Source organism: Leopardus geoffroyi, chromosome A3 (genome assembly GCF_018350155.1).
Source record: "Leopardus geoffroyi isolate Oge1 chromosome A3, O.geoffroyi_Oge1_pat1.0, whole genome shotgun sequence".
Lineage (NCBI taxonomy): Eukaryota > Metazoa > Chordata > Mammalia > Carnivora > Felidae > Leopardus > Leopardus geoffroyi.
Window position 1 is genome coordinate 90,576,585 of NC_059336.1, and position 25,736 is coordinate 90,602,320.

At 44.1% G+C, this 25,736-nt stretch overlaps 1 protein-coding gene and 1 pseudogene across 4 annotated transcripts in view; one reads left to right on the forward strand and one right to left on the reverse strand.

The window, feature by feature from the left end:
• SLC4A5 (solute carrier family 4 member 5) overlaps positions 1 to 11,011 on the reverse strand; it is a 105,577-nt gene extending 94,566 nt beyond the window's left edge. For 3 of the 4 annotated variants that reach the window (XM_045446543.1, XM_045446540.1, XM_045446542.1), the window contains exons 1-2: positions 10,908 to 11,010; positions 1,134 to 1,314 (exon numbers count right to left, since the gene is read on the reverse strand). In XM_045446543.1, the coding sequence (XP_045302499.1) occupies positions 1,134 to 1,173 (40 nt within the window). In that variant the 5' untranslated portion in view covers positions 1,174 to 1,314; positions 10,908 to 11,010. Of the gene's footprint in view, positions 1 to 1,133; positions 1,315 to 10,907 lie in introns of all 4 variants that reach the window. The other variant, XM_045446544.1, reaches the window with a different exon arrangement.
• Positions 11,012 to 14,506: 3,495 nt separating this feature from the next.
• On the forward strand, positions 14,507 to 20,716 carry LOC123581404 (annotated as a pseudogene).
• Positions 20,717 to 25,736: the final 5,020 nt, after the last annotated feature.

Sequence of the window (25,736 nt, forward strand, 5' to 3'; positions counted from 1 at the left end):
GGGATGTTAGAGCTGGAAGAGAATTTACAGGTGATCTAGCCACCCCCACCCCACCCCCACCCCTGCCCAGGGCCACCCATTGCACAGATCGGTGGCAGCACTTCCTGGAGCCTGCAGAGGCCTGGGTTTGTATTACATACTGGTTTTGTGTTACATACTGGGGGGACCCCAGCTGGCTGGCACCAAATTACAGCTTACTTGAATATCTTCAGCCTTCAGGTCATTAGAGCTTTGAGGACTACTGAGATGCCAGTAATGAATCTTATCACATTGCAGGTGCCTAAATCTGTAGCTATCAGATTAGGGCATGAGAAGAAACTGTGGCAGTTTATACTTGTGGTCAAAGTGTTTAAATGTGTGTAGTTATGTTTATGTATCTCTATCACAATCTTCTTAAAACACTCCAAGATGACATTTTTGGAGGGAATGGGGACATCAAAAGCCGAAGAGATATTTGATCTCAAAGACCCCGAAGACATCTCAAGACCACAGCCACGTGGGTAGCCTTCTAGCTCACCTCTGCCTCTCCACCCAAGTGGTCTGTGCTGGCTTCCTGCTAACCAAAAAGGGGATGGTAGTAATGATGGTGGAAATGGTAAAGAGAGAAACGGTAGGTGGAATGGTGGAACTGGCAGTATGGTTTGGGCATAAATGGAGGTGGTGGAGGCGAGGATGGAGGTGATGAGATGCCCATGGAGGTCGTAGAGGTGTAGATGCAGGTGATGAGGGGTAGATGGAGGTGGTGGAGGGAGTGGTGGTGACGGAGAAAGGGGCAAGAAGGCTTCTGAATGGTAGAGCAGGAGATTCTTGTTACTGACTATTACGCGGAGGACGCTGGATGAAGCGGACCTGCTGCAATTACAAGCGTGAAACGGTAAGGCCTTGGCATGAGAAGTCTGAAGAACCTCCTTCTGTCCCCAAAGCTGTGTAGTCTTAAGATAATCACCTCACCTCTCTGGGCTCCAGTTTTCTCGAAGCCGAGTTTGCACTTAAGACATGATATCTTGTTAGGGGAACCCCTCCATCTCCCTCTAAGCCCCGTACCTTTCCTTATAAAGTAGTAGCTTCTGTCCTTTCCGAAGTCTTGCTAAGGGCCCTTTTCACTTACCTCTCTGCCTCCTACTCAGTCTTACCTAGAGGCGGCGATTGGGAGAATGAATGGGTTTGTGCCATGACTCAGATCCTTCTGAGAACTGCCTGCTTCAGAGCAAGGCCAGGCTGTGCTCCTCTCCTCCTCTCTTCACAGGAAACGTCCAGTGCAGATTCTCACTGTGGAGTAGGGAGTCTTCCAGTGCTGGGTAGACAGGTTTCATTCTGGGGGGAAAATTGGGAAGTGTGACTGTGGTTGTACATTCTAAACCAAATTCTTTAATCAGCTTTACTTGTTACAAAGTTATTTTGATTTGTACCTATGTGACTTCTATATCTTATTTCTCATTTGATGCCAAGCATAGAGGGAAAGATTGTAAACAAGTATCATTCTCAAATTCCAATGCTGATGAACTAATGAAAGAGCCTCCATGGAGCTGATTGGACTAAAGGGTCCCTAAATTTCCTTCAAGCTCTATCATCCTGTGATGCTACAAGCCTGTCTCTGAAGCAGAACAAATATTCGTGAGGCTGGGCAGAAGATTGAGACTCTTAGCAGACAGCTCCAATCTCCGCCTCTCTTCCTTTCTGCTTTTCAACCTGATGAAGACCTCTAGTCTCCACACATCTTCCTCTTCTCCCCTTCCACCAGCTGTGCATGGCTTCATTTACCCCCACTCTGACCTGGACCCCATGATGAATGACTTCACTCTTACCTCATTGATACCCAAAATCTCTTGTTCCTGTCCTGCCAATCTTTTGGTCTTTGTCAACCCACCTGCTACCCTTCTTCTCCTGCACTGAGCTCTCTTTTATCTTTGGAGAAAGCCTGTCTTCAGGGAGAGAGAACAGAGCCAAGACACAGAGTGGTAGAAGTGTGTGTGTGTGTGTGTGTGTGTGTGTGTGTGTGTGTGTGACAGAGAGAGAGACAGAGAGAGACAGAGAGAGAGACAGAGACAGAGAGAGAGAAAGAGACAGAGACAGAGAGAGACAGAGAGAGAGAGAGACACTAAGGAGACCAAATGGAGAGAGAGAGAGAGAGAGAGACCTAGTCCAGTGGTACCTATAGCCATCTGGACCCCTGCCCTTCCCCATGGTTCAGTTTTGTGAGTGAAAAATGTTGAAAGAAGATCTGGCCATCCCATTTCTCTCCTCTTCCTTACCTCTGGCCTCTGCCAAGAGGACTGGTTTGCCCAGCTGGCATTAAGCATTGAGACAAATACTTGAGGGTTTTCAGTCCTCCCTCACCACCAGAGAGGTAATAGCTGAGACCCATGCATTGGCTTAGGAGAAAGGGAAGAGATTGAACCCAGTGGGTTCTTAGTCAGAGGTGTCCCATCACCCCCGGGAACATTTGGCAATGTCTGGAGACATTTCTGGTTGTAACATAACACTGGGATGAGAGCTCTACTGGCCTCTAGTGGGTACAGGCAAGGGATGCTGCTAACATCCTACAATGTACAAGACACCTCCACAACAAACAATGAGCTGGCCCAAACTGTCAATAGTGCCAAGGTTGAGAAATCCTGGATTAGACTGTTCAGCCCCCTCTGGTTCTAGAAACCAGGATGCCTGTGACCCAGGCCAAAAGAACACTTCACATGGGCCCACCTCAATCACCAGGATGCTTATGAGGGAGGGAGGAAGGGCAAAGATTCTTAGTAATTTGCAGCTTTTGACCTCTGGGTCTCCCTTTCCTTTAGAAACCCAGCAGACAGGGGTGGTTAATTTAGAGGCAAAGATTCCCTTCCACCTTCTGGCTATATGCCATCTGAACCCCACCTGGGTTTCACATATAGTAGGGTGTAGGCAGGTTTGACATAGGGTGCTGGCATAGGGGGTGAAGTCTCATGAAGGAAAAGCGAGCTTCCTACCCTTGTGTTGGTGGGAGTAAGGAGTTATTTGGGGACCCACAAGAGGCTTTCCACAAGCTAGGCAAGCCTCATGCCAGTATGTGAGATTTTTTTCTCTCAGATTGTTTGTGTGAAGCTTTGGTGGGTGGTACAAGACTGGCTGCCCCAGATTCTTGTCCACTTTAGCTGCTTTTGAACTGTATCCAGGGTGAGGAGGGAACATACTGTGGGATGTCAATACTGTAGTCAGGAAGGCAAAAAAAAAAAAAGATGAGAGATCGCTTACAGGGAAACTAAGAAGCCTGAGGAAGCCAGGCTCAGGCTATACAATGGATGGGTTCTCTCCCTACTTCATCTCCATCTACCTCCCATCACTGCTGTGGCCTTGGCCAGCAACAGCACAGACCTCAGCTCACTCTGCACCAAACACACTGCACATCCTGCTGTTCCTCTAACATCCTAAGCTCATTCCCACCTCAGGACCTTTGCATTTACTGTTTCCCCAACCTTCAGCTCTCTCGTGTATTCAGCTTTCTGGTCAAATGTTATCTACCCAGGAAGGTCCTTCCTGACCAGCCTATCTAAAACACCCCTTTCTTTAACTCTGCCTTATTGGTCCATATGGAATTTCTATCCAAAACCACATTATATGTTTGTTTATTCATTCATTATTGTCTATCCTCTAACATGGCAGGGACTTTGTCTTGTTCACTGAGGCATCCCTGACACCCATAATAGCTTATAGATGGTTGGTTCGAATCCTGGCTCCACAAACTATGGGATGTTGAGCAAGTTGCCTATTTTTTCCCTTCAATTTCCTCAACTGAAAAATGGAAATATTAATTGTATCTACCTCAGTGGTTGTTATGAGAACTGACTAAATATATATATATATATATATATATATATATATATATATATATATAATATTTATATATATATATAAAATCTTAGGTCAGTGTCTGGCCCACAGAACATACTTAGTATCAACCAGTAATAATTAGTACATTCCCAGGAAGTTCACAATATGCCTATTCTGAGGAGGTGGGGAGTGGTATTCCTGGCCATTTGCAGGAACGGAGCAGTCATTGTTACTTCCCTGGGAACCAAAATCCCTCTGCAGGCCAGGAACCTCTGCATCTGCTCTCTGCTGCCCTCTGAAGGCTCTGGGTGAAGGCTGGCCAAAGAGGACTGTTAGGGACTCCACAGATGACTTACTCACCATAGAAAAATGAGCAATCCCTTTTCTCAAGCAAGCCACACTCCCAAGGTGGCAAGCTTGGCCCTTGACAAAGCTGCCGTGGGAGCCATCATTTGACAAACTCAATTAGGAATCACTGAGGCCACAGAGGAAAGGCAGGTACCTGGGAATTCATCCCTCAGACTCCAGGAGAGACCCAGAGCAAAACCACTTCTCCCTTCCCCCAGGCTGTACTTCTGGAGACAGAGGACAGTGATCTGTCAGCCAACCTAAGCCCCCACGGAAAGCCGTTCTTCAGCCTGTGCCTCATTCCCTGTCGGACTGTGTGTCACCATGTGGGTCAAGTGGCCTTCACGTTGTCAGCCTAAAATGAGAGGGAAAGCCACTCCTCTCAGGGCCCCTGGGGGGTGATTCATTAACAAGAATCTGGGCACACCCATACTGTCTGATGGAAAGATTTCATTTTCAATAGTGACAAAACTCCTAAAACATCTAGAAATAAACTTGCCTAGAAATGCATGTCTTATAGGAGAATGCATGATAAAATTTTGCTAAGAAACATAAAATAAGGTAACATATTTCAGAATGGGAAAACCGAATAGGGCAAACATGTTAAATATTCATAAATTTATATACATTTTTAAAAAATGTTTATTTATTTCTTTTGAGAGAGGGAGTGAATGCAAGCAAGGGAGGGGCAGAGAGAGAGAGAGAGAGAGAGAGAGAGCGAGAGAGAATCCCAAGCAGGTTCCATGCTGTCAGTGCAGAGCCTGATGTGAGACTCAATCTCATGAACCGAACTCTGAAATCATGACCTGAGCCAAAATCAGAAGTCAGACCCTTAACCAACTGAGCCACCCAGGTGCTCCAAATTTATATATCTTTTAAATACAATTCCAATGGCATTTTGGATGAAAACAACCAAAAAATCATGGTTAAAACATTAGCTTAGAATTTATTAAGCTTTTACTATGTGCCAGGATTGGGGCTGAGAACTTTACAAAATTACCTCAGTTAATCCTCCAATAACCCTATGTGATCATTACTGTTTATGAAAGAAAGGGTTGGGCAGTGGTTAACAGCAGGAGATCACATGACTTTGGGCAGGATAGTTATAACCCTGAGATTTGGTTTCCTCATCAGTAAAATGGGAATAACAGTATGTATCTCATGAATTTAGGCTTAGGATCAAATGAAGTAATTTGGAACAGTGCCTGTCAAGTGCTAAGCACTTAATTAACATGAACTACTGTTACCCTCATTTACAGATAAGGAAATTTAAGCTCTGAGAGGATAAAGTAATTTGTCTGAGTTTACACAGCCGGTAAATGGCTAAACTGGCCTGGGGGACGGGTTTAGGACTAGATGGGACAAGGACAGATGACATCAATTGTAGGGGCCTAAGTAGTTCCCTCAGAGTCCAGCACCCCACCCCACTCCAACCCCAAAAGGGAAACTGGAACCAACAGAAATTTAAGTGTCAGCACCTTTTTTTAAATGGGGGCTCAAGATATATGCGAAGAATGTTAGAAAATAAACTGTGTCTAATACACTTCAGTTTAGGGGCTGAAACTGATATTACAAAGGATAGATTTGGAGAAATGTGCTATTAAAAATGTTTTCAATTTGGAGGAGAATCTTGGGCAGTGGACAAAGCCAGCAATGTATTCATTTGTTGGACTCAGCACATTCATCTCTGCCCTGAAATTAAATGTGATTGTCCTTAAAACTAGGGTTGAAACTGGCATCCCAATTTGCCTTGGACAGTCACCATCTGCCCACTTGTCTTGGCTTCATTGTTAGCAGTGCCCCCCTTTCATTCTCAAAAAGGATTCCGGTTTGGGCAATCAGTTACGTGGTTACTCTGTTAAGATTTTAAAATTCAAGCAATCCTGTGGATGAGCAACTGTCAGCTAGGTGATGTGAAACAGAAAAGACTTCCAGGCTGGGGGGACTAGAGGCCAGTGGGCAATAAAGTGAAGCTCCAGAGGGGCAGAGAATCTCACCTGGATGCGAAAGGAAGGGGCAGATGATGCCTCACAAGAGGAGTCTTGGTGAGGTTGTAGGTCAGGTACTGTGTGGAGTTAAGAGGACACTGGTGGGATTGGAGTGGATGTTGGAACTTAGTATTTCAGACACGAAACAGCTCAGGGTAACAGCATGGCCCACGTTATGTCCATAGGAGGAGACAAGAAATAGGACCCAGATTGCATTTAGGGATAGGAACTGGGCAGCTAGTAAGAGACTTGTAAGGAGGGTTGTCTACTCTATACCATTTTACTCCTATTAAATTTTGAACCTTGTGATTATATTATATAATATTGTGATTATAACATATTCTTGTGATTATATAATAATTATTGTGATTATATAATATAATCTTGTGATTATATTATAATATTGTGATTATACCTATTCAGAAAAATACAGAGGGAAATGGAAATTTTAAGGAACCCAGGCTACCTTGCCCACAGATTCTTCTAGATAAACTGTGGAATCACTTGTCAAGATTTTTTTTAAGTCTATTTACTTACAGAGAGAGAGAGAGAGAGGGAAAAGAGAGGGAGAATCCCAAGAAGGCTCTGCACTGACAGCACAGAGTCTGATGTGGGGCTCAAACTCATGAATTAACTGTGAGATCATGACCTGAGCCAAAGTCCAGTGCTTAACTGACTGAACCACCCAAGTGGCTCCATTTTGTCAAGTTTTTAAAACCTCATTTATAAAACAAGTGGTCTTTAAACATTTGAAAGGATGCTCAACCTTATTTTTTAAAAAAGAAGCAAACTAGAGTGGCAGTCACAGTGAAATACCATTTTTTTACCTTTCGGATCTTCAAATATTAAAAGGTTTCATAGGGGCGCCTGGGTGGCACAGTCGGTTAAGCGTCCGACTTCAGCCAGGTCACGATCTCGCGGTCCGTGAGTTCGAGCCCCGCGTCAGGCTCTGGGCTGATGGCTCGGAGCCTGGAGCCTGTTTCCGATTCTGTGTCTCCCTCTCTCTCTGCCCCTCCCCCGTTCATGCTCTGTCTCTCTCTGTCCCAAAAATAAACAAACGTTGAAAAAAAAAAATTTTAAATAGTCCCTTTTTAGGGGTACCCGGGTGGCTCAGTAGTCGGTTAAGCATCTGACTTCGGCTCAGGTCATGATCTCATGGTTCATGGGTTTGAGCCCCACATCATGTTCTCTGCTGTCAGCACAAAGCCTGCTTCACATCTTCTGTCCCCCCTCTCTCTCTGCCCTTCCCTGGCTCGTGCTCTCTCTCACTCTCTCTCAAAAATAAACAAACACTAAAAAATTAAATAGTCCTTTTTTTACTTTGATTAGAGTTCTGTTAGATATAGAAATAGATTAGAAGGAGTTGTACTGTATGGGCCACCACAAAGAATAAGCCCTATCTGGAAAATGACCCAGGTCTCCAAACCCTGTCTTTCACCATGCCAGGTGAACCTGCCATGCTGACTGGCTTCTGGGGGATCCCTGATACAGAGCGGAGGTGAAAGGCTAAAGTAGGATCAGGGGAAGAGGGCAACTTCATCCAAGATAGGGAAGAGACAGGAAGGGAAGAGATGAAGGGCAGGAGCAGAAGAAGAGGTAATTCCCACCTGACCACACAGACTTTCTCCATGAGGAAGGAGGTGAGAGGCAGGAGTATGTAGCTTGTGGGTGGATTTTGAGGTTAGTAGAAAGGTTGACCTTCAAGGGGTCAGACCAGGGATGTGTAAAAGAATTGCCACATCCCCGCTAAGGACCCTGGTGAGGCTGGATATCAGACATGAGTAGAGAGAATTTTCTTACTCCTCTCATCTTTTCTCCCTCCCTGGGAAACAACCCTCAAGCATTTGCAGACCCTCATAGTGAAATAAGTGAGGAAAGTAGAAACCAGGACTTTCCATCCAGACCACCAACCACTATAAGCTTCTCTTCTTCAGCAGCACCAGGTTGGGATGGGAAGAGGCCTCGGTATGTATGTGTATATGTATGTATTTATTTTTAATATATTTATTGTCAAATTGGTTTCCAAAAACACCCAGTGCTCATCCCAACAAGCACCCTCCTCAATGCCCATCACCCACTTTCCCCTCGCCCCCACCCCCATCAACCCTCAGTTTGTTCTCAGTATCCAAGAGTCTCTTATGGTTTCCCTCCCTCCCTCTCTGTAATTCTTTTTTTCCCTTCCCCTCCCCCATGGTCTTCTGTTAAGCTTCTCAAGATCCACATATGAGTGAAAACATATGGTATCTTTCTCTGACTGACTTATTTCACTTAGCATTACCCTCCAGTTCCATCCACATTGCTGCAAATGGAGGCCTCAGTTTTAAATTGAGATTGAGGGGCGCCTGGGTGGCGCAGTCGGTTAAGCGTCCGACTTCAGCCAGGTCACGATCTCGCGGTCTGTGAGTTCGAGCCCCGCGTCAGGCTCTGGGCTGATGGCTTAGAGCCTGGAGCCTGTTTCCGATTCTGTGTCTCCCTCTCTCTCTGCCCCTCCCCCGTTCATGCTCTGTCTCTCTCTGTCCCCCAAAAAATAAATAAACGTTGAAAAAAAAAAAAAATTTTAAATTGAGATTGAAGTGTGGATTATCATTGGGATCAACATTATAATTTCTGAAATGAGACTGAGACCAAGTGTGACCAGAACAATCATGTGACTTGTCTAAGTTTCATCCAGGGGCAGAGCAAGATCTAGCCACCCAGAATAAATTAAAGGAGCAATAAGAGGTAAAAACTAGGTTACTTTCTGATTTTACCCCATGAGACATGCTTATTTAATGGAACAGTTACACAATATTATCTTCAACTGTTACTTAACATGCATAGATCTTGCATCTCCCACTAGATCGTAAGCTCTCAGAGGGCAGGGCCCCTGTGCTATTTATCCTTATATTGCCACCACAACCCAGCAAAGCGCCTTGTGTGTACACAGTAGGCACTGAAATGGCTGTTGACTGCACTGCTGACCAAGAGGGATTATTCCCAGTGAGTCCACACCAGGCCATTAGTGTACTTACACCAAGCCTGGCACAGAGCAGGTGAATAACAAGTCCTGGCTGAGTTGAATTGACTCTTCTTAAAGACAGAGCCTGTGTTCAAGGAATTCTGATATAAAATGATGTTGCGGGTTACCCAGACTTAGAGTAAAAGGCACAGAGATGAAGTCAGTGTGGATGATCATGTTCTGTTTCTCTGTTCAGGCTGCTCTTGTTCTGAATTAAGGAGAAGGCTAAGACATAAGAGGAAGGTGTGATCAGACCCAGCGCATGCCCTGTGATACCATGAGTGAACAATGCAAGTGCCCCATTAGGCCTGGAACTGAGCTGAACTCATTTTTGAGTAAGGAATCCTAAAGGACTCCTGTCTCCAAGATTATATAAAATGATCCAAGTTATGTACTTCTGAGATAATAAATTAGCTGAAGAAGCACAGAGCCCAACTCTTTAAATAAGGAAGTAGTAGATCTCAAGTAGCTCAAGAAACAAAATTTTCTACAGATGAAGGTTATGAAAAGGAAACCAAAGACCAGCTGATTCTGGTTTGGGGATGGTAACATTGGAGAATACACTCTGCCATCCATTTCATGTGACCACCTCACTCATCCTGAGTTATCTCTTTTGTTGGCATGGCCTCCATCAATGGTCATAGAGCAGAGAGGTAAAAGAGAAGATATTTGAGTATCTCCATTAAGAGGTCTAAGTGCCTGATTACTGCCTCCCTGAGATGAACTTAGCTGAAGGGAGGATGGTCAGGCATTCAGTCAAGCAACAGCCAGTTACGGAACATCTTCAGTGGATGGGGAAAGATGGCTCTCCTCAGACTGAGCAACCCAAAATAAGCTAGGGAGTTTAGGGGGAGAAAGAGCATAGTTGGTGGGGTTTGTAGGATGTTCCTGAGAACATTCCTCAGCTCATTAACTCACAGCTCAGTCCCAAATCCCAGTAGAGTAAAAATACCCTTTCTCAGGGACAGAAGCCCACAAAGCTAAGGGCTCAAGATTTCTAAGTTAGGATTTCATCAAGGGCTGGGTGACCCTTTCTTGGATACACATGGATCCCCAGGAGTCCTACAAGACTGCACAGTCTGTTACATCTAGGAAGACAGATGAGGACCGGCTCCCTGGTTTCTCATTTATCACCTGCCTCTAATTCCCTAGAGCCCAAGAAGCAGATCCTTGGCAAAGGATGCCTCCTTCGGGTGGGAACGCTTAGTTGATGTGGGGATTTTTATACAAGTCTCATGTTTCCTGGACTCTTAGGAACCTCCAAGAAGATGCTGAAAATAACTCTTATTGAATTGGAAGAAGCTTGAAGTAAACACAGGACCAACCATTGTGACTTCCATGGCTGAAAAGCATGGATTTGAGAAGGGTAGTTAGAGCTCCATGCAGAGGATATGACTAGATCTAGATCTCAGCCCCTCAGTGCAGGTCTGACCACACACACATGCACACACGCATGGATGCTCCCCTCTCCAAAGGTGGGGACAGGGGAACACAGAATAGCAGCACTACCACAGGACAACCTGGTCATTATCTGACTTGTCTTTCGCTATGTTGAAATAGTTAAAAATTAATTTGAACATCAGGCTGTTCCTTATCTTTGCTCTCTAAATCTTGCACAGGCCTTTAGCAAAAAGCAGCAAAATTCTCACTTGACCTTCTGTGGGCTTGGAGATTCCTGCCTATTCTACTGGGTTCATTCATTCACATCCCAAAACCAGAACCTACAGTCAAGCTGTTAACTCCATATATTTAAAATCCACTCTACTCACCCAGGTGCACTGGCCTGTTGCTCTGGGGCCCTTGAATCCAATCCTTTAGGGTTGGCCTTGCAGTTGGAACCCACCCACCTCTCCTTCTTTCTGCCTCTGCTACTAACATAGTCCCTCCTCTATTGCCTCACAAACTAACTATTTTAGAACAAAAGTCTTTGTCTATTCACAGACACTATAAAAGTAACACTCATTTTAAGTTTTTTAATCTAATGTCTGTGTTTTCTGTAATTCTTATTGGTTTATCTAATCAGCGTGTCCTAGGGAGGTTTATTGTTGACGGTTTAGCTTGCCCAAGCACAATGAGCCTGCTCAGGCATTTACCCCAAGAGAATCAGCTCCTCTAAAAGAGATAATCCTCTGGGAAAATGGCAGATCTTTTGCCTCTTCTCTTCAGAGGCCTGAAGCTAAGGAGAACGTTCCATATCCCACAGCCCCTCCAGCTCTGCAAACCCCAATTCCTGACTCTTCAGAGAAGGATATGAACAAGAGAAATGAAGAAGGCATTTGAGCAAATCAAACCTTACAAGAAAAAGGTGTACTTTGTGATTTTCTGTTTTGTGCTGATTTTTGCCCTCATTTTAACTGCTTTGTAAGTAGGAAAGATATACTGAGGGAGCAATCAGTGGGAAGAGGACAAGACAGTGAGTGGGAAGTGAGGGAAAAGAAGCGGTAGTGGGGGCATGCACATGGTGTGGGGGAGGGACACAGTGTTGGAGTGAGGGCACATGGTGTTGAGGGGTGGACACACAGGGTTGGGGGGTATGGGGACACAGTGTTGGGGGATGTGGGCACACAGGGTTGGAGGTGGGCACACAGTGTTGGGGGGATGCAGGCGTGTGTATACAGGGTTCAGGGTGTGGACACACAGGGTTGGGCGGGTGTGCACACAGGGTTGGAGGGTGGGCACACAGGGTTGGGAGTGTGGACACAGAGGATTGGGGGGGTGTACACAGGGTCGAGGGGTGTGAACACAGGGTTGGGGGTGTGTACACATGGTTGGGGTGTGGGCACACAGGGTTCAGATACAGACACAGCAGGTTGGGGGTGTGGGCATCCAGGGTTGGGGGTGTGAACACAGGGCTTGGGGGTGTGTACACAGGGTTGTTGGGTGTGGGCACACAGCAATGGGGATGTGGGCATACAGTATTGGGGGGTGCAGGCACACAGAGTTGGTGGTTTGTGTACACATGGTTGGGGTGCAGGCACACAGGGTTGGTGGGTGTGTACACAAGGTTGGGGTGCAGGCACATAGTGTTGGGGGTATACACAGGGTTGGGGTGCTGGCACACAGGGTTGGGGGTGGGCACACAGGGTCGGGGGGTGTGAGCATACGGTATTGGGGTGTGTACACAGGGTTAGGGTGTGGGCACACAGCGTTGGGGGTGTGTGTACACAGGGTTGGGGTGCTGGCACACAGGGTTGGGGGTGGGCACACAGGGTCGGGGGGGTATGAACATATGGTATTGGGGTGTGTACACAGGGTTAGGGTGTGGGCACACAGTGTTGGGGTGTGGGCACAGGGTTGGGCAGTGAGCACACAGCATTAGGGGGTGTGTGTACATAGGGTTGGGGTGTAGACACCCAGGGTTGGGGGGTATGAGCACACAGGGTTGGGGGGTATGGGCACACAGTGTGTGTGGGGGGGGGATACAGGGTTGTGGTGTGGGCACACAGCAGTGAGCACACGGTGTTGGGGGTGTGGGTTGGGGGGGTGTGTACACAGGATTGGGGTATGAGTACACAGGGTTGGGATGTGGGCACATAGGGTTGGGTGTGGGTACATAGGGTGGGGGTGGGGGTACACAGGGTTTGGGTGGGGGCACACAGGGCTGGGTTGTGGGCACACGGGGTTGGAGGGTTAGCACACAGGAGGGGTGAGGAAAAGGAGCATGCTGAAATCTCCAGTGCTTAGGCATCTCTAGACACCAAGTGTTGGGCCTGGTGACACATACACCTTCCCTTATTTAACTCTCAATAGTCCTGCCAGGTAAGGATTTTCATCCCCAGATGAAATCTTGCAGATATGGAAGATATGCAGATATACACTCAGAGAGTGTAATAGTATGAGCCCATGGACTCATAGATGTAGGAGGAAGAGCCGGGGTTGGAAGCTCCATTAAAAAATGAACTCCACCCCTCTTCTTACTCAGGCCCTATTGTAGATTTACTGAAGGTCTTCAGACCCATATTTCAGGGTTTACCTTCTCTTTCAGATAGGAATTTTATCTTCTGGTATAAAGTCCTCCCTCTATTCCCAGCTCACTGAGGTTTCCCCCAATGGAAAAGCCACACATGTAGCAGACATATGGGCATATGTTTTGGAGACCATGTCTGAGCCATAATATTAACCCTACATCCTAGTTTCTTTCCACAATCCATGGAATCAAAGACTAGCAAGACTAGGATAACAGATTCAGCTTGGTTTGTCTGACACTTTCCTGGTTTTAGCTCTGAAAGAACAACAAGCCAGGGGACCCCTCCATCTTGGGCACTTCAGGATACCCTGGCCCAGAAGGTACAGTGTCCAGCCTCATGGAGTCTCTAGCACATCAGAAATTAGACAAAAGCACAAGCAGAAAAGTGCAAGGCCCCATAAAAAAAAGCACAAAGGGAAGGAGGGTTTCAGTAAGGAAAAAATCATATGTGTTTGGAGGACTGACTCATTTCACAAATGATCGTTGCTTGTCAGGGAGGGCCCAGGCCCTAGCTTAGGCCCTGTGTGTTAAAGAAACACTTCATGGAGAAAATGGCCTCAGAAGGACAGTGAAGGGAAAGGGTAGGGGTGGGATTTGGAACAGCAGAACAAGGGTGTATATGAGGCAGAGGGAAGAAGCTGTAAAAATAAAGACCTAACTGGTGGAAGAATGCAGTTTCCCTCGTACACAGTAAGTTTGGGGAGGAAAAGGTTTGGGCCATTCTAGGGAAAGACATAAATATCAGCAAATGTGTCTGAGCTCAAAGGAATGGGAAATGGGACTTTGTGCAAGAACGGAGTGATCGGACTCAGAGTGGATGGTAGCAGAGGGGCTAAGGCCCGTTGGGCTGTTACCACCAAGCATTCTACTGAAACCCTTTGGTTTCCACCCACCCAGGTTTTGTTTAAATCATTTGGATATTTAGTTCAGATATTTTAGTTTTTGTTTTTCACTTCATGCAGGAATTAGAGGGTGAGGTTCGCCCTGGGTTGGTGAGGGGACAGGAAGGTATGGGCAGATAGCTTTCCCTCCAGAATGCACAAAGGGGACAGGTTTGCAGGCTGAGGATCCTTCCAGATAAAAGAAATGGGGAGGGAACTGCCCTGGCAGCAGAGTGCTGTCCTGCTTGTGTCCAGTGTCCACCGAGAGTTCCCTAGAGCACTTGACTGTTCCTCTGTCCAGCTCTAATGCCACCTTCGCTGTCAACCAATGCACATTCTTATTTACATTTTTTTGGCTTAAAACAAAAAACGTTATTCCAAGAGTTCTTATTTACTTTGAGAGCCTTTCTGCCTTGTTGTAGAAAAACAGCCATTCGATTGCTGTGTGTGAACAAAGGGACAGGCACGGTGGACTGTGGGGCACACGCCCAAAGTGTCCCCACTGCCACTGGCTGCCACGATGCCCACTGTCTCAGAGCTGCAGGGTTTCCTACTCTACCTAATTCTCAGGTGACTCTCTCTTTTCTCCATGTTAGGAGGCAGATTCCTCAGCAAATGTGATGCAAGCATAGTTAATTGGTAGAACCCAGTTTATATCCAGAACTCTAACAGCAATGGATACTGAGAAATAAGGTTTGGGGCTTTCCAATCTGTGCAATTAGGAGGGCAAAAAGGAGGGGCACCTGAGTGGCTCAGTCGGTTAAACATCCCACTTGATTTTGGCTCAGGTCATGATCTCACGGTTGGTGAGACAGAGCCCCAAGACAGGCTCTGTGCTGACAGCACAGGGCCTGCTTGGGATTCTCTCTTTCCCTTTCTCTCTACCCCTCCCCTGCTTGCTCTTTCTCTGTCTCTCCCAAAATAAATATAAACGTGAGAAAAAAAATTAAATAAAAAGGAGGGCAAAAGGGATCTTAAGAGAGCCTATCCAAGAATGTACCACAAGGTTTCTAAGTCTTTACCAACTGGTAAAGCTGTATTTGGTCTTCCAATTGACTAAGATGTGTTTGTGCCATAAAATAGAATGCAAGATAAGGGAGGTGTGAGTGAGAGGCATCCCCTCCCCTAACTGTGCCCAAGCCTGGGTCATTCAGCCACGGCTAGGAAGCTGACTCTGCAAGAACATGGCAGTCCCTCATGAACCACATGAACAGAGTGGGGCTGGAGGACTTTCCTGCCAAAGGGACAGGTGCTGGGTGTCAGATCCCAAAGAATCTACTGTATAGGAGTCCTCCTTACCCATGGTTTCACTTTCTGCAGTTTCAGTTACCTGCAGTCATCCGTGGTCCAGAAGCAGGTGATCCTCCTTTATCAGCAGGTCAGAAGTAGCCTAACGGTATGTCACAGTGCCCACATCTTTCACTTCACTTCATCTCATCACGTGGGCCTGTTATCTCACAGCATCACAAGAAGAAGCGTGAGTACCATACCATAAGCTATTTTGAGAGAGAGAAAGACCACATTCATATGACTTTCATTATAGTATATTACTATAGTTGTCTTATTTTATTATTGTTGTTATTAATATCCTACTGTGCTTAATTGATAAATTAAACTTTATCATAGGTATGTTATATATAGGAAAAAACAGTATATACAGGGCCTGGTACTACGTGCAGTTCAGGCCTCCACTGGGGGTCTTGGAATATGTACCCCATGGGTAAGGGATAACTACTCTACTTGTTTTCCAGCACTGCTTTGGAATTTTTTCCCTTTTCTTTCCTTTCTTTCATTGAAAAAAAAAGTAATTTCAGATGAACTTAGGGAGGGAAGAGAAGTAAATGTAAGAGTTCAGTTCATCTCAAACTAGAGTTTTTGATTCCTACTGAGGTTGACTTTTTTGCAGCTAATATGAAACAATTGGAGTTTTTGTGAATTGCTATTCATAGTTATGCTTATATCAGTGTGTTTCTCTTTTTTCTTATTTATGCATAAGAATTATTTATCATCTATTGTAAATATTTTTCTGTATTTGTCATTTGTTATTCAATTTTGTCAGTGACCTTTCCTTCTTTTCCAGGAGGTCCAGTGCACGTGTGTGCATGCATGTTTTAATGAGGTCAAATTTATCCATATTTTCCTTTAAGGTTTTAGTTCTGTTGCCAGTCTCAGAAACACTTTAACCACCACCAGGTTTATGTACACCTATATTTCCATCTAGTTCTAAAAGCCGTCTGACTTGAATTTAGTATATGGTGTAAGACAAGGATTTAACTTTATTATTGTTCCCCTGTGTTACATCACCATTTGTCAAATTATGTATCCTCTATCCACTAGTTTGAAATGCTGCTTTTATCACATCCCAAATGTTCCTGTGTGCGGAGTCTGTGCTCAGACAACCATCCTGACAGCACGTTACACACGCAGTTACCTTTTGCTACCATCTGCTCTGCCCTCAAACCACTCTGCTCTGCATTTTGTTCCTACCATGTCACAAACATTTCTCTGGCAAAACTCATCATCAGACTCCTAATAGCCAAAGTCTGTGGATGCTTTTCAGGGCTTTTCTTGACGGGCCTCTCTGTTACCTTCGACATTGTTGAAAATCCCTTCCTTCCTGAAGTCCCTTGTTTCGAAGTGGTTTTGTTTGCCTGTTTGTTTTGGTATATTTTGGGACTTCTGATCATTAGGTATCTGCATCTTCATCTTTGCTAAATAATGACACAGTGTTTTCCAGAAGGAATGTGGTATGCATACCCCCACCAGCAGTGTGCAATGGTCTAATGGGATTATTCAAGGACAAGCATTGGTAGAGCTGGTATGGTCCAGATCTCTTGTCCCATGGCATTTGCTCAGTTCCCCCTTTGCACATTCACCCCACAAATCTCTGTCTTGTGAACTTGAGTCCTGCTGCTGGCCTAAGCCAGCCCCATGACCATCCCTACTCTCCCCACAACACAAACCAACTGTCAGCTTTAAAGGGTCACCTTCCTAAAACTGCATTTTTGCATTTTGTTCTCTGTTCCAAAATCACCAGAGGATTTCCAGGGCAGTCAAATGAAGTCTGAGCTCCTTGGATTGGCACCCAAGGCCTTTCCTTGCCAAACTTCCTTGTTCTTCCTAACACTTATTTTCCCCCACTCTCTACAGGGGAGCACTTGAATCCAGGCAAGGAGATCCATCCTGATCTGGGATTGTAAACCAGGACAGCCACTCTGCAAGAACAATGTGGAGATAGTTAATAAGGATGAAAATACACATACCAAATTAATGAAGTTTTGGGGCGATAGGGGGGTTCATGGGGTCTGTAGCCAACAGCCAAGAAAGAATTCTTGAAGATGTCTTTGGTGCAAAAATGGTGATTTTATTAAGGCATGGGGACAGACCCATGGGCAGAAAGGGCTGTACTGGGGGTGTGGTGGGTAACTCATTATATACCCTCGGGTTGGGAGGGGGTGAGGGATGAAGTCTCTAAGGTATTTTGGGAACAAGGTTTCCAGGACCTTGAGGGGCTAGCTGTTGCCAGGGAAACACCACTTATTACTGTTTAATAAAACCTCAGGCATGAGACCCTTCATATGCATATCAGGAGGCTATAAGCTTGGAGTATGATTGCCAGCATATATTTTGGGGCAGTTGAGATAAAAGAAGTAGATTTACAGGATCCCTGAGGTTAGGATAATGTAAAGCTAAGATTCTCTTTTGCCCCTAGCAAAGTGTCATCCTGAGGTAGCTGAGCTCCTAGAGGGAGGTCACTCTGCAGGTTTCAAGGAACTGTCAGCGGGCTGTAGGCAGTAAAGAAATTCAAATTTTCATTTGCCTTAGTTTCCCACATTACCATGGCAAGCACTTAAACCCCTTTGCTTTGTTCTTGGGTAGCCAGGAGTGTCCGAGCAATATCACACATATTTTCCTGGGGTGGGGGTGCTGTTAGCCTGTATTTTGCCCTCTGCTTGCCCTACACTCCCTCATCAAAATGACTAAGCAATTTCACTTTTGTACATGTGTACCAGGCCAAGTAAACAAGGATATTTAATCACGTAGCTTATAGGTGCTCAAACTTGGAATCAACCCAGATGTCCATCAAGAGTAGAATGGATAAGTAAGTTCCAGCCTCTGCACCCCTCGTCATTCTATATACCCACTGACCTAGTGTCAGGGGGGATGTTTCTTTTTCAGAAAACATGTCTTCATTTAAAACAGGAGCCCAAGGGCACTTGGGTGACTCAGTCAGTTGAGTGTCCAACTTTGGCTCAGGTCATAATCCCACATTCATGAGTTCGAGCCCTGCATCTGGCTCACTGATGTCATCGTACAGCCTGCTTCAAATCCTCTGTCCCCCTTTCTCTCTGCCCCTACCCCACTCAGGTTCTCTCAAAACTACATTAAAAAAAAAAAAAAAAAAAAAAAAAAAACAAAAAACAGGAGTCCAACTACCTACTTTATAAAATAGGATTTTTTCCCACTGAAAAATGAATTTCCTATATCATTGTGTAAATATATAGGAAAACTCTAACAAGTTGTGGTCAACTACTTGTGTTTTATCATTGTGTTACGCGTCTAAGTGCTCTTTTTCTTTTTTAATCCATTTTAAAAAGTTAATGTGCAGTAAAATCCATTCTCTTCTGGCAGTCAGTTCCATGAGTGTTAACAAATATTTACAGCATTTTTTTTAACAAAGGAGTGTCCATATGGGTCTAAAGTAATTTATCTTAGATTTTGTCCACTGAGACTTTGGAAAACAAAGTTTGATTTCACAATTTGGTAGGCAAGCTGTATTTACTCCACAAGTTCACAAAACTTGAGTTTCACCTATTGGTCCTTGCTCAATTGTTTGCGTAGGTTCTCACTGTCTTCTAGAACAGCCAGTCCTGGGCTAGCTCTTTCCATTAAGATTAGAAGGGAAAACAGGCCTGGCTTTCAACTCTCTACAGAAACTTGACAAGCCATTGCTGTAGGTGAAGGACCCAGCCAAGGGTCTTCTAAACCAGGTGTTCTCAGCTGCTAAGTACCTAGGTGACCTAAGACTCCAGGAGAGGGTCTTCCATATCTGAGCTACCTTGTCATCTAGAAAGTGTCAAGATTTGATAACCTAGTGAACACTTGTCCTCTCACTTCTCCAAGAAAGGCAGGGAAACTTGGACCCTCAGTAGTCATACAGTTTTCACAGTACATTAAATCAACTAAGCTAACTGTTTAACCATAAGTCTACCATTCCATTTGTTTTGATATGATGCAAAAAAAAAGTTTTTAAATTTTTCATTGATTGAAACCTAGAAATACCTGCATGCCATCCCATCAAGAGACCAACTACTACCTCACCAATATTTTACCCCTCCCTACCCCAGTTGTTTTGACATTGTTTCTTCAACTGATGACTTCAAAAATGGGATGCTGGCTTTGATGGCCAGCCCCTCTGGTGGGGTAGGAATTAACATACCTTACAAGTTTCCAGGTGGTGCTGGTGCTGGTGGCCAGAGAATCATACTTTGAGAATCACAGCTGTGATTTATAGGAAAAGCTAACAATTTATAGGAAATGTGAAAGGCAGAGGAACCTATTAACACCAAGAGAATGTATTTTAAATTCAGACTCTGAGAAATAGTTCCTTTGACAAATAAATTATATGGAAAAATCAAGTAATAAAGAACCTAGAGAGGCACCTGGGTGGCTCAGTCAGTTGAGCATCTGACTCTTGATTTCAGCTCAGGTCATGATCTCACGGTTTTGTGGGTTGGAGCCCGGTGTCAGGCTCTGCACTCACAGTGTGGAGCCTGCTTGAGATTCTCTCTCTCTCTCTCTCTCTCTGCCCCTCCCCTGCTCACACTCTGTCTCTCTCAAAATAAATAAACAAACTTAAAAAAAAAAAAGAAATTAAGAACCTAGAGATTAAAAGAGATTTAACAGGCATGGAGAGCAGGGCCAATATAGCAGCAAGGTGGAAATACAAGACTTGACCTGTGTATGAAGCTAGATGTCAACATCTACCAGATTTTGCCCAGGGCCTCCTACAGCAAGCACAGGCTGGAATTTGGGCCAGCCTGCTTAGACTGGGCACCTCCAAATCACTTCAAAATGAAAGGTTGCCTATCAACTCAAGTATAAAATATCACAGGAGCTCCTTGCTTGGGCACCAACAGAAAACAATATCTTACCATTGATGAGGAGGTAGGGGCAGATTCCAGCTTCTACTGTGTTCCGGGACTACACTGGGCATAGTGCTTTCGTTGACATTTACTTCATAGATCAGGGTGATGCCTTTGACTTTAACATCCTTCTGCAAAATCACCTCAAGTAGGTAAAGCAAGTATCTAAGATGTCCAAAGAATCTCAAGAACTAGACATTCATCCCAAATTGGATCTGGGCTTCAAGGAAGGACAGATCACCAAGTTGAGTAATAGTAACATTGCAACCAAGAGATGATATGTTTCTAAGCCCAGGACTACTAAACTTAGGCACTGGGAGTATAAGTTTACTCCTAGCCCCACCTGGAGGCAAAGTCACTATTTCCCCCCTCCATCCTCAGAGGTTGCCATGAGCAGGCATGTTGCCCCCACCACCCATTCCAAATCTAACCATGGAGGCAGTGACATAGATATCCTAGGCTTCTCCCATTCTTGTCATAACACCAGCTCCAGTCTCTGAGAAATGACTTGGGGAGACTTTGGCACTGCTTTCAGCTCTGTTCCAAACCTGGCACCACAGCCATCCAACTAAGTCCAGGACTGAATAGCCTTGGCAGAACAGATTTAAAGAATAAAAATGACCTTGAGAAGATAGGATAGAAAACCCCGTGTTTGATGAAGAAAATGGCGGAGGTACAGAGAAGACTTTTTCTAAAGAATTGCAATATATAATGCATTTGTTTGGTGGATGATCAGAATACTTTTTTTTAATGTTTATTTATTTTTGAGAGAGACAGAATCCCAAGCAGGTTCCACACTGTCAGTGCCAAGACCCATACGGGGCTCCATCTCACAAACTGTGAGATCACAACCAGAGCCAAAGTCAAGAGTCAGACACTCAACCAACTGAGCCACCCAGGTACCCCGGATGATCAGAATACTTACACTAAGACAGTGCATATTCTTGAAGACATTGCCATAAAGTTCACTCCGAAACGACGCACAAGGGAATGTCAAATGAAAGACAAGTACAAGTTGAGGATTCATCTTTTTGATATGAAAGGACCCAGGGAAGTTTGCTAAGATTACTCGTGATTACTGTGAATGAAGATTTGAAACGAGCTGGAAAATAATTTGACGAAGCCTACTATGGATCTTGACACTTTTTGTAATTTATGAAGCTTCAGTATCTTGTGTGGAAACCATATATAATAACTGAATATTTTCTACAGTAAGGTCCGTATAATTGAAAGATGGAGAAACACAAAATTTTCATGTCTTCAATTTTAGAGTGATATTTGAGATTTTAATTGCCTGCTTTGATAATACCATACTTGAATTACTCATTGGGTTTTAATGACCACACAAAAGTTAAATTATCTTGCAAACCACACAGTTCCTTCTGACTTTTGACTATCTAAATGATGAAGTAGTACTTATATTAGATGACTTTGTGCCATTGTAACCTATACTATAGCTATTTATTTTTATTTTTTAAGCGATTTATTTTTGATAGAGGAAGCACGAGCAGGGGAGGGACAGAGAGGGGGACAGAGGATCTGAAGCAGGCTCTGTGCTGACAGCAGAGACCCCACGTGGGGCTCAAACTCACAAACCTTGAGATCATGACCTGAGCTGAAATCAGACATTTAACTGACTGAGCCCCTACTATAACTATTTAATGTTATCATATATTATATATAAATATGTAACTATTTAACCAGCTGCCCCTACTATAGCTATTTAATATGTGAAATCTAAATGTCACCTTTACCCTGTGATACCTGAACCCAAGTTCCTAGACAACAGTAATCTAACAGATTATTAAGGATACTAAATGGTTTAATCACTATAATGTACACCTGCAACTAATATCTAACTGGGATTTAAATTAAAAATTTAACAAAAGATAGTAAACTGGTTTGTGTTTCTCTTAAGTAGATGATATGGGAATATAGTCTTTTGTACTACTGTTTATCTGCCTTAAAAGATAATTTTCTTCAGGGACACCTGGGTGGCTCAGTTGGTTGAGCATCTAATGCACTGGGTGTAGAGCCTGCTTGGGATTCTCTCTCCCCCTCCCTGACTCACACACATGCTCGCTCACTCTCTCTCTCTCTCAAAATAAATAAACTTTCAAAAAAAAAAAAAAAAGATAATTGCCTTCCATGTCCTTTTCTTTAGATAGCAAGTGATTTTGGGGAGAAACTAAATTTCACGTGAATGCTTGTGTTGGAAGGCTTTTTTGACTTAAAAGCTCTGGGGCTTAGACAATATTTGTCAAGTTGTAGAACTCATTTTCCTGGATCAGATTAAAGCTTCTAAAATACATGTTTTTATCAGTAGTTGGAATGGAATTGCTTAAAACGCTGATGCCAGAATAAGCATTTGGGGTAGTGTTTTATTAACATATTTGTTAGCACTTGTTGATTGTGCAAATGTGTACTTGATTAAAATCAAATATGGTTTATGGAAACCACTTCCTCAACTTCCTGTAGTTCAGGATATACATATTTTGTGTGTGTTTAGGTATTAAATTATTATTACACTCAAAATAAGGATTGAAATTACATTTAAAGAGATCAGTGAATATCACTATTTGTGAAATTGAGCATTTTGTGTTTATAAACAGTATAAATCAATAATTGGGAAATTCTACTTTCTTAACCTATTAATACTAGGAATAAAATATGAAAAATTAAACAAACAAAAAAAGGACTCATGACTCTGGGGACACAAATCTTTAAATTGGAAACCCTTCTCTGTCCCAGAACTAAAACTACTGGACAGTCTTTTTCTTAACTTTACCATTGAAGCTGGTTTATGTAATTTGATATCATACTTGTTATGTTACTTGCTATGTATCTGCTGTCTCCTGCTCACTAACAAGGCAAGAATAGTGGGACTTACCATACCTGTGGCTTACTGTGAACGGCTCAGCAGCCCAGGGAGAAGTGACTCGAATGCCTATAAAATTCTCCATCTTCTAAATTCAAATTTTTTCAGTCATCTCAGACCCTCATATACCTCTTTGTGAAGTCCTATTTAGCAACTTCAGGAGACAAAAAAATCTCTGCATTTCTTTCTCCCCTAAGCCAATGCTCTGAAAGTGGATAGAATGACCTGAGTGCTTATAAATCCAGAATTTGGGCAGGGATAGGGATGGAGAAAGTTCACCTTTCTTGACGCTGCTCTGTATCCTTCTTTATCCTGCTGCATCTGCTGCATCCAGTGCTGACCGCAGCTCCATCACCTTCTTTACATTCACATGTCCCTTCCTATGGTAAAAGGTGGCATCAATGGCATCTCCACTATCCTCTGTCGGTTGAAAAGCACAACATCTTTGGCCAGTAGGTATGGCTTGGTTGAAGGAAGTTCAAGGGGCTTCTCAGTTATATTCTACGGGAAGTGTTTGTTTTCTTGTAGCCCCATCCTGTTGTTGCACGTGAAGCAAAGCTTCACTTGGTATTGGCCCCATTGTTCAATCAAAAGTCATGGGTTTGAAGTTTCTAACCTAACCTGTGGAGCAGAGAGTTCGAAAGCACTCAGCTCATGATCAATACCCACGTTGCCATACTGCCTGGGTATCTGGTCCCTTTCTGTAAACATTTTTTGGTGAATCTTGCAGTTCTTCAGTAGAAATATGTTACAGCATCATTTATAAAGTTGAAGGGCCATAGCTCCAGCTAATTGACAGGCTTCCCAAAGCCAAGGCTCTACTACCCAACACCTAGAGAACCTCAAAAGCAGGTTGCCGTCCCACCACTTTTCCTTCCCTCTGCCCCCTTTCCATGTACAGTGCTGTGAGGAGGTTGTTCCTTCTCAGATGAATGGGGCCCATCAATTTGGTTAAAGGACAATCTGAAGATTGTCTGTTAGGGTGAGGGTGGGGTTGGAAGATATAATTTCTTAGCACTTACTTGGATGCCCTTATGGACTAAATGTGTTCCTCAAGATCCATGCTGATATCTAATCCTTAATGTGACAGTATTTGGAGGTAGGGTCTGTGGGAGGTGATTAGGTCATGAGTGTGGAGCATCATGAATAGGACTAGTGCCCTCCTAAGAGGCCACAGAGTTTACTTACTTTCTGCCATGTAAGGGTCTGAGAAGTCAGCTGCCTGCAACCAGAAGAGCACCTTCTCCAGAACTTATTCTGCTGGCACCCTGATCTCAGACTCCCAGCCTCCAGAACTGAGAGAGATCAATGTTTGTTGCCAATAAACCATCCCATCCATGGTATTTTGCTCCAGCAGCCCAGGTGAAGACTGAGGCTAGCAATCTGAATGGAGGAAATCCTTATATTTAGTTTCAACGTCTATTCTCTCTTGACTCTGCTTCTTTATCTCTTCCTAACTTTGGGTCCATTTTGTTTTCATTGTACTCCCCTTCCGGCAGCTCTATGCTTGCAGAGCCATGGCAGGACATCTTTAAATTAACATTTTAAATAGAAAACAGGGGCACCTAGTTCGCTAAGTCAGTTGGGCATTCGGTTTTTGATTTCGTCTCAGGTCATGATCTTGCGGTTCATGAGATGGGAGCCCCATGCTGGGCTCTGTGCTAACAGTGTGGAGGCTGCTTGGGATTCTGTCCCTCTCTTCCTCTCTCTTCCTGCCCCTCCCCCACTCACACATGCACGCTCGCTCTCTCGCTCTCTCAAAAGAAAAAAAAGAGAAAAAAGCCTAAAAGGAAACTCTCCACAATCATTAGTGACTAAGTACTGGGAACCTATGTTCTCAATCTTCCTCCATGTTATGTTGTTTGTGTTCTCAAGATGATAATACGTGTATAAATTGCTGACACATTAAAAATAAAGTTTAAAGTATACACATATAAAGCATATATTGGTGCAATAATGGTAATTTAGAATAAGGGACTCAAGAGACAACTATTTGTAGTGTGCTGTCTTTCCCTTGAACCTTACCCAAATATACATGCTGTAAAACAAAACATTTATGATACAATCAGGGAAATTTGAACACTGGATATTTGATGAAGTACAGTTTTGGGGCACAATAATGGTATTGTAGTTTCTTTTTTTTAAAAGAACTATCTTTTAGGGATACTAAAATACTTAGAAATGAAATGGTAAGATGATGCCCGGGGTTTGCTTCAAAACAATCTGGGGGGAAAGAAAAGTGAAGGAGTGTAGAGGAAATAAGAATGGTCATGAAATGGTAAATACAGGCAAATGGAGATTCATTATACCCTATGCTCTTCATTTGAATGTTAAAATTTCCCATAATAAAAAGTAACAAAACAAAACACAGAGTGACAGACATATATTTACTCCGACACCAGTTATTTAAACAAGACGAGTCCAGGTCTCACTCCCAAACTCCCCAGGCTTCCGGACAGGAATGGAAGCCAAACGTCCCAGGCCACCCCTTTGAGCACCTCAGCAGTTAACGGCCATCTGTCCCTGGGAGCAGCAGTGCCAGTCTCAGCTTGCACATGTGGTAAAGATGAAAGAAGCCTGGATGAACGACACGTTTCTCAACATACATACTGGAGAGAACTACATGGATCACAACACCCACAGGAAGGTAGGAGGAACCCTCACCCTCAGGTCCCATGTTCTCCAGGTGCCCTGGGCCTACTTGACAGGGGTAAAGGTATTCCATC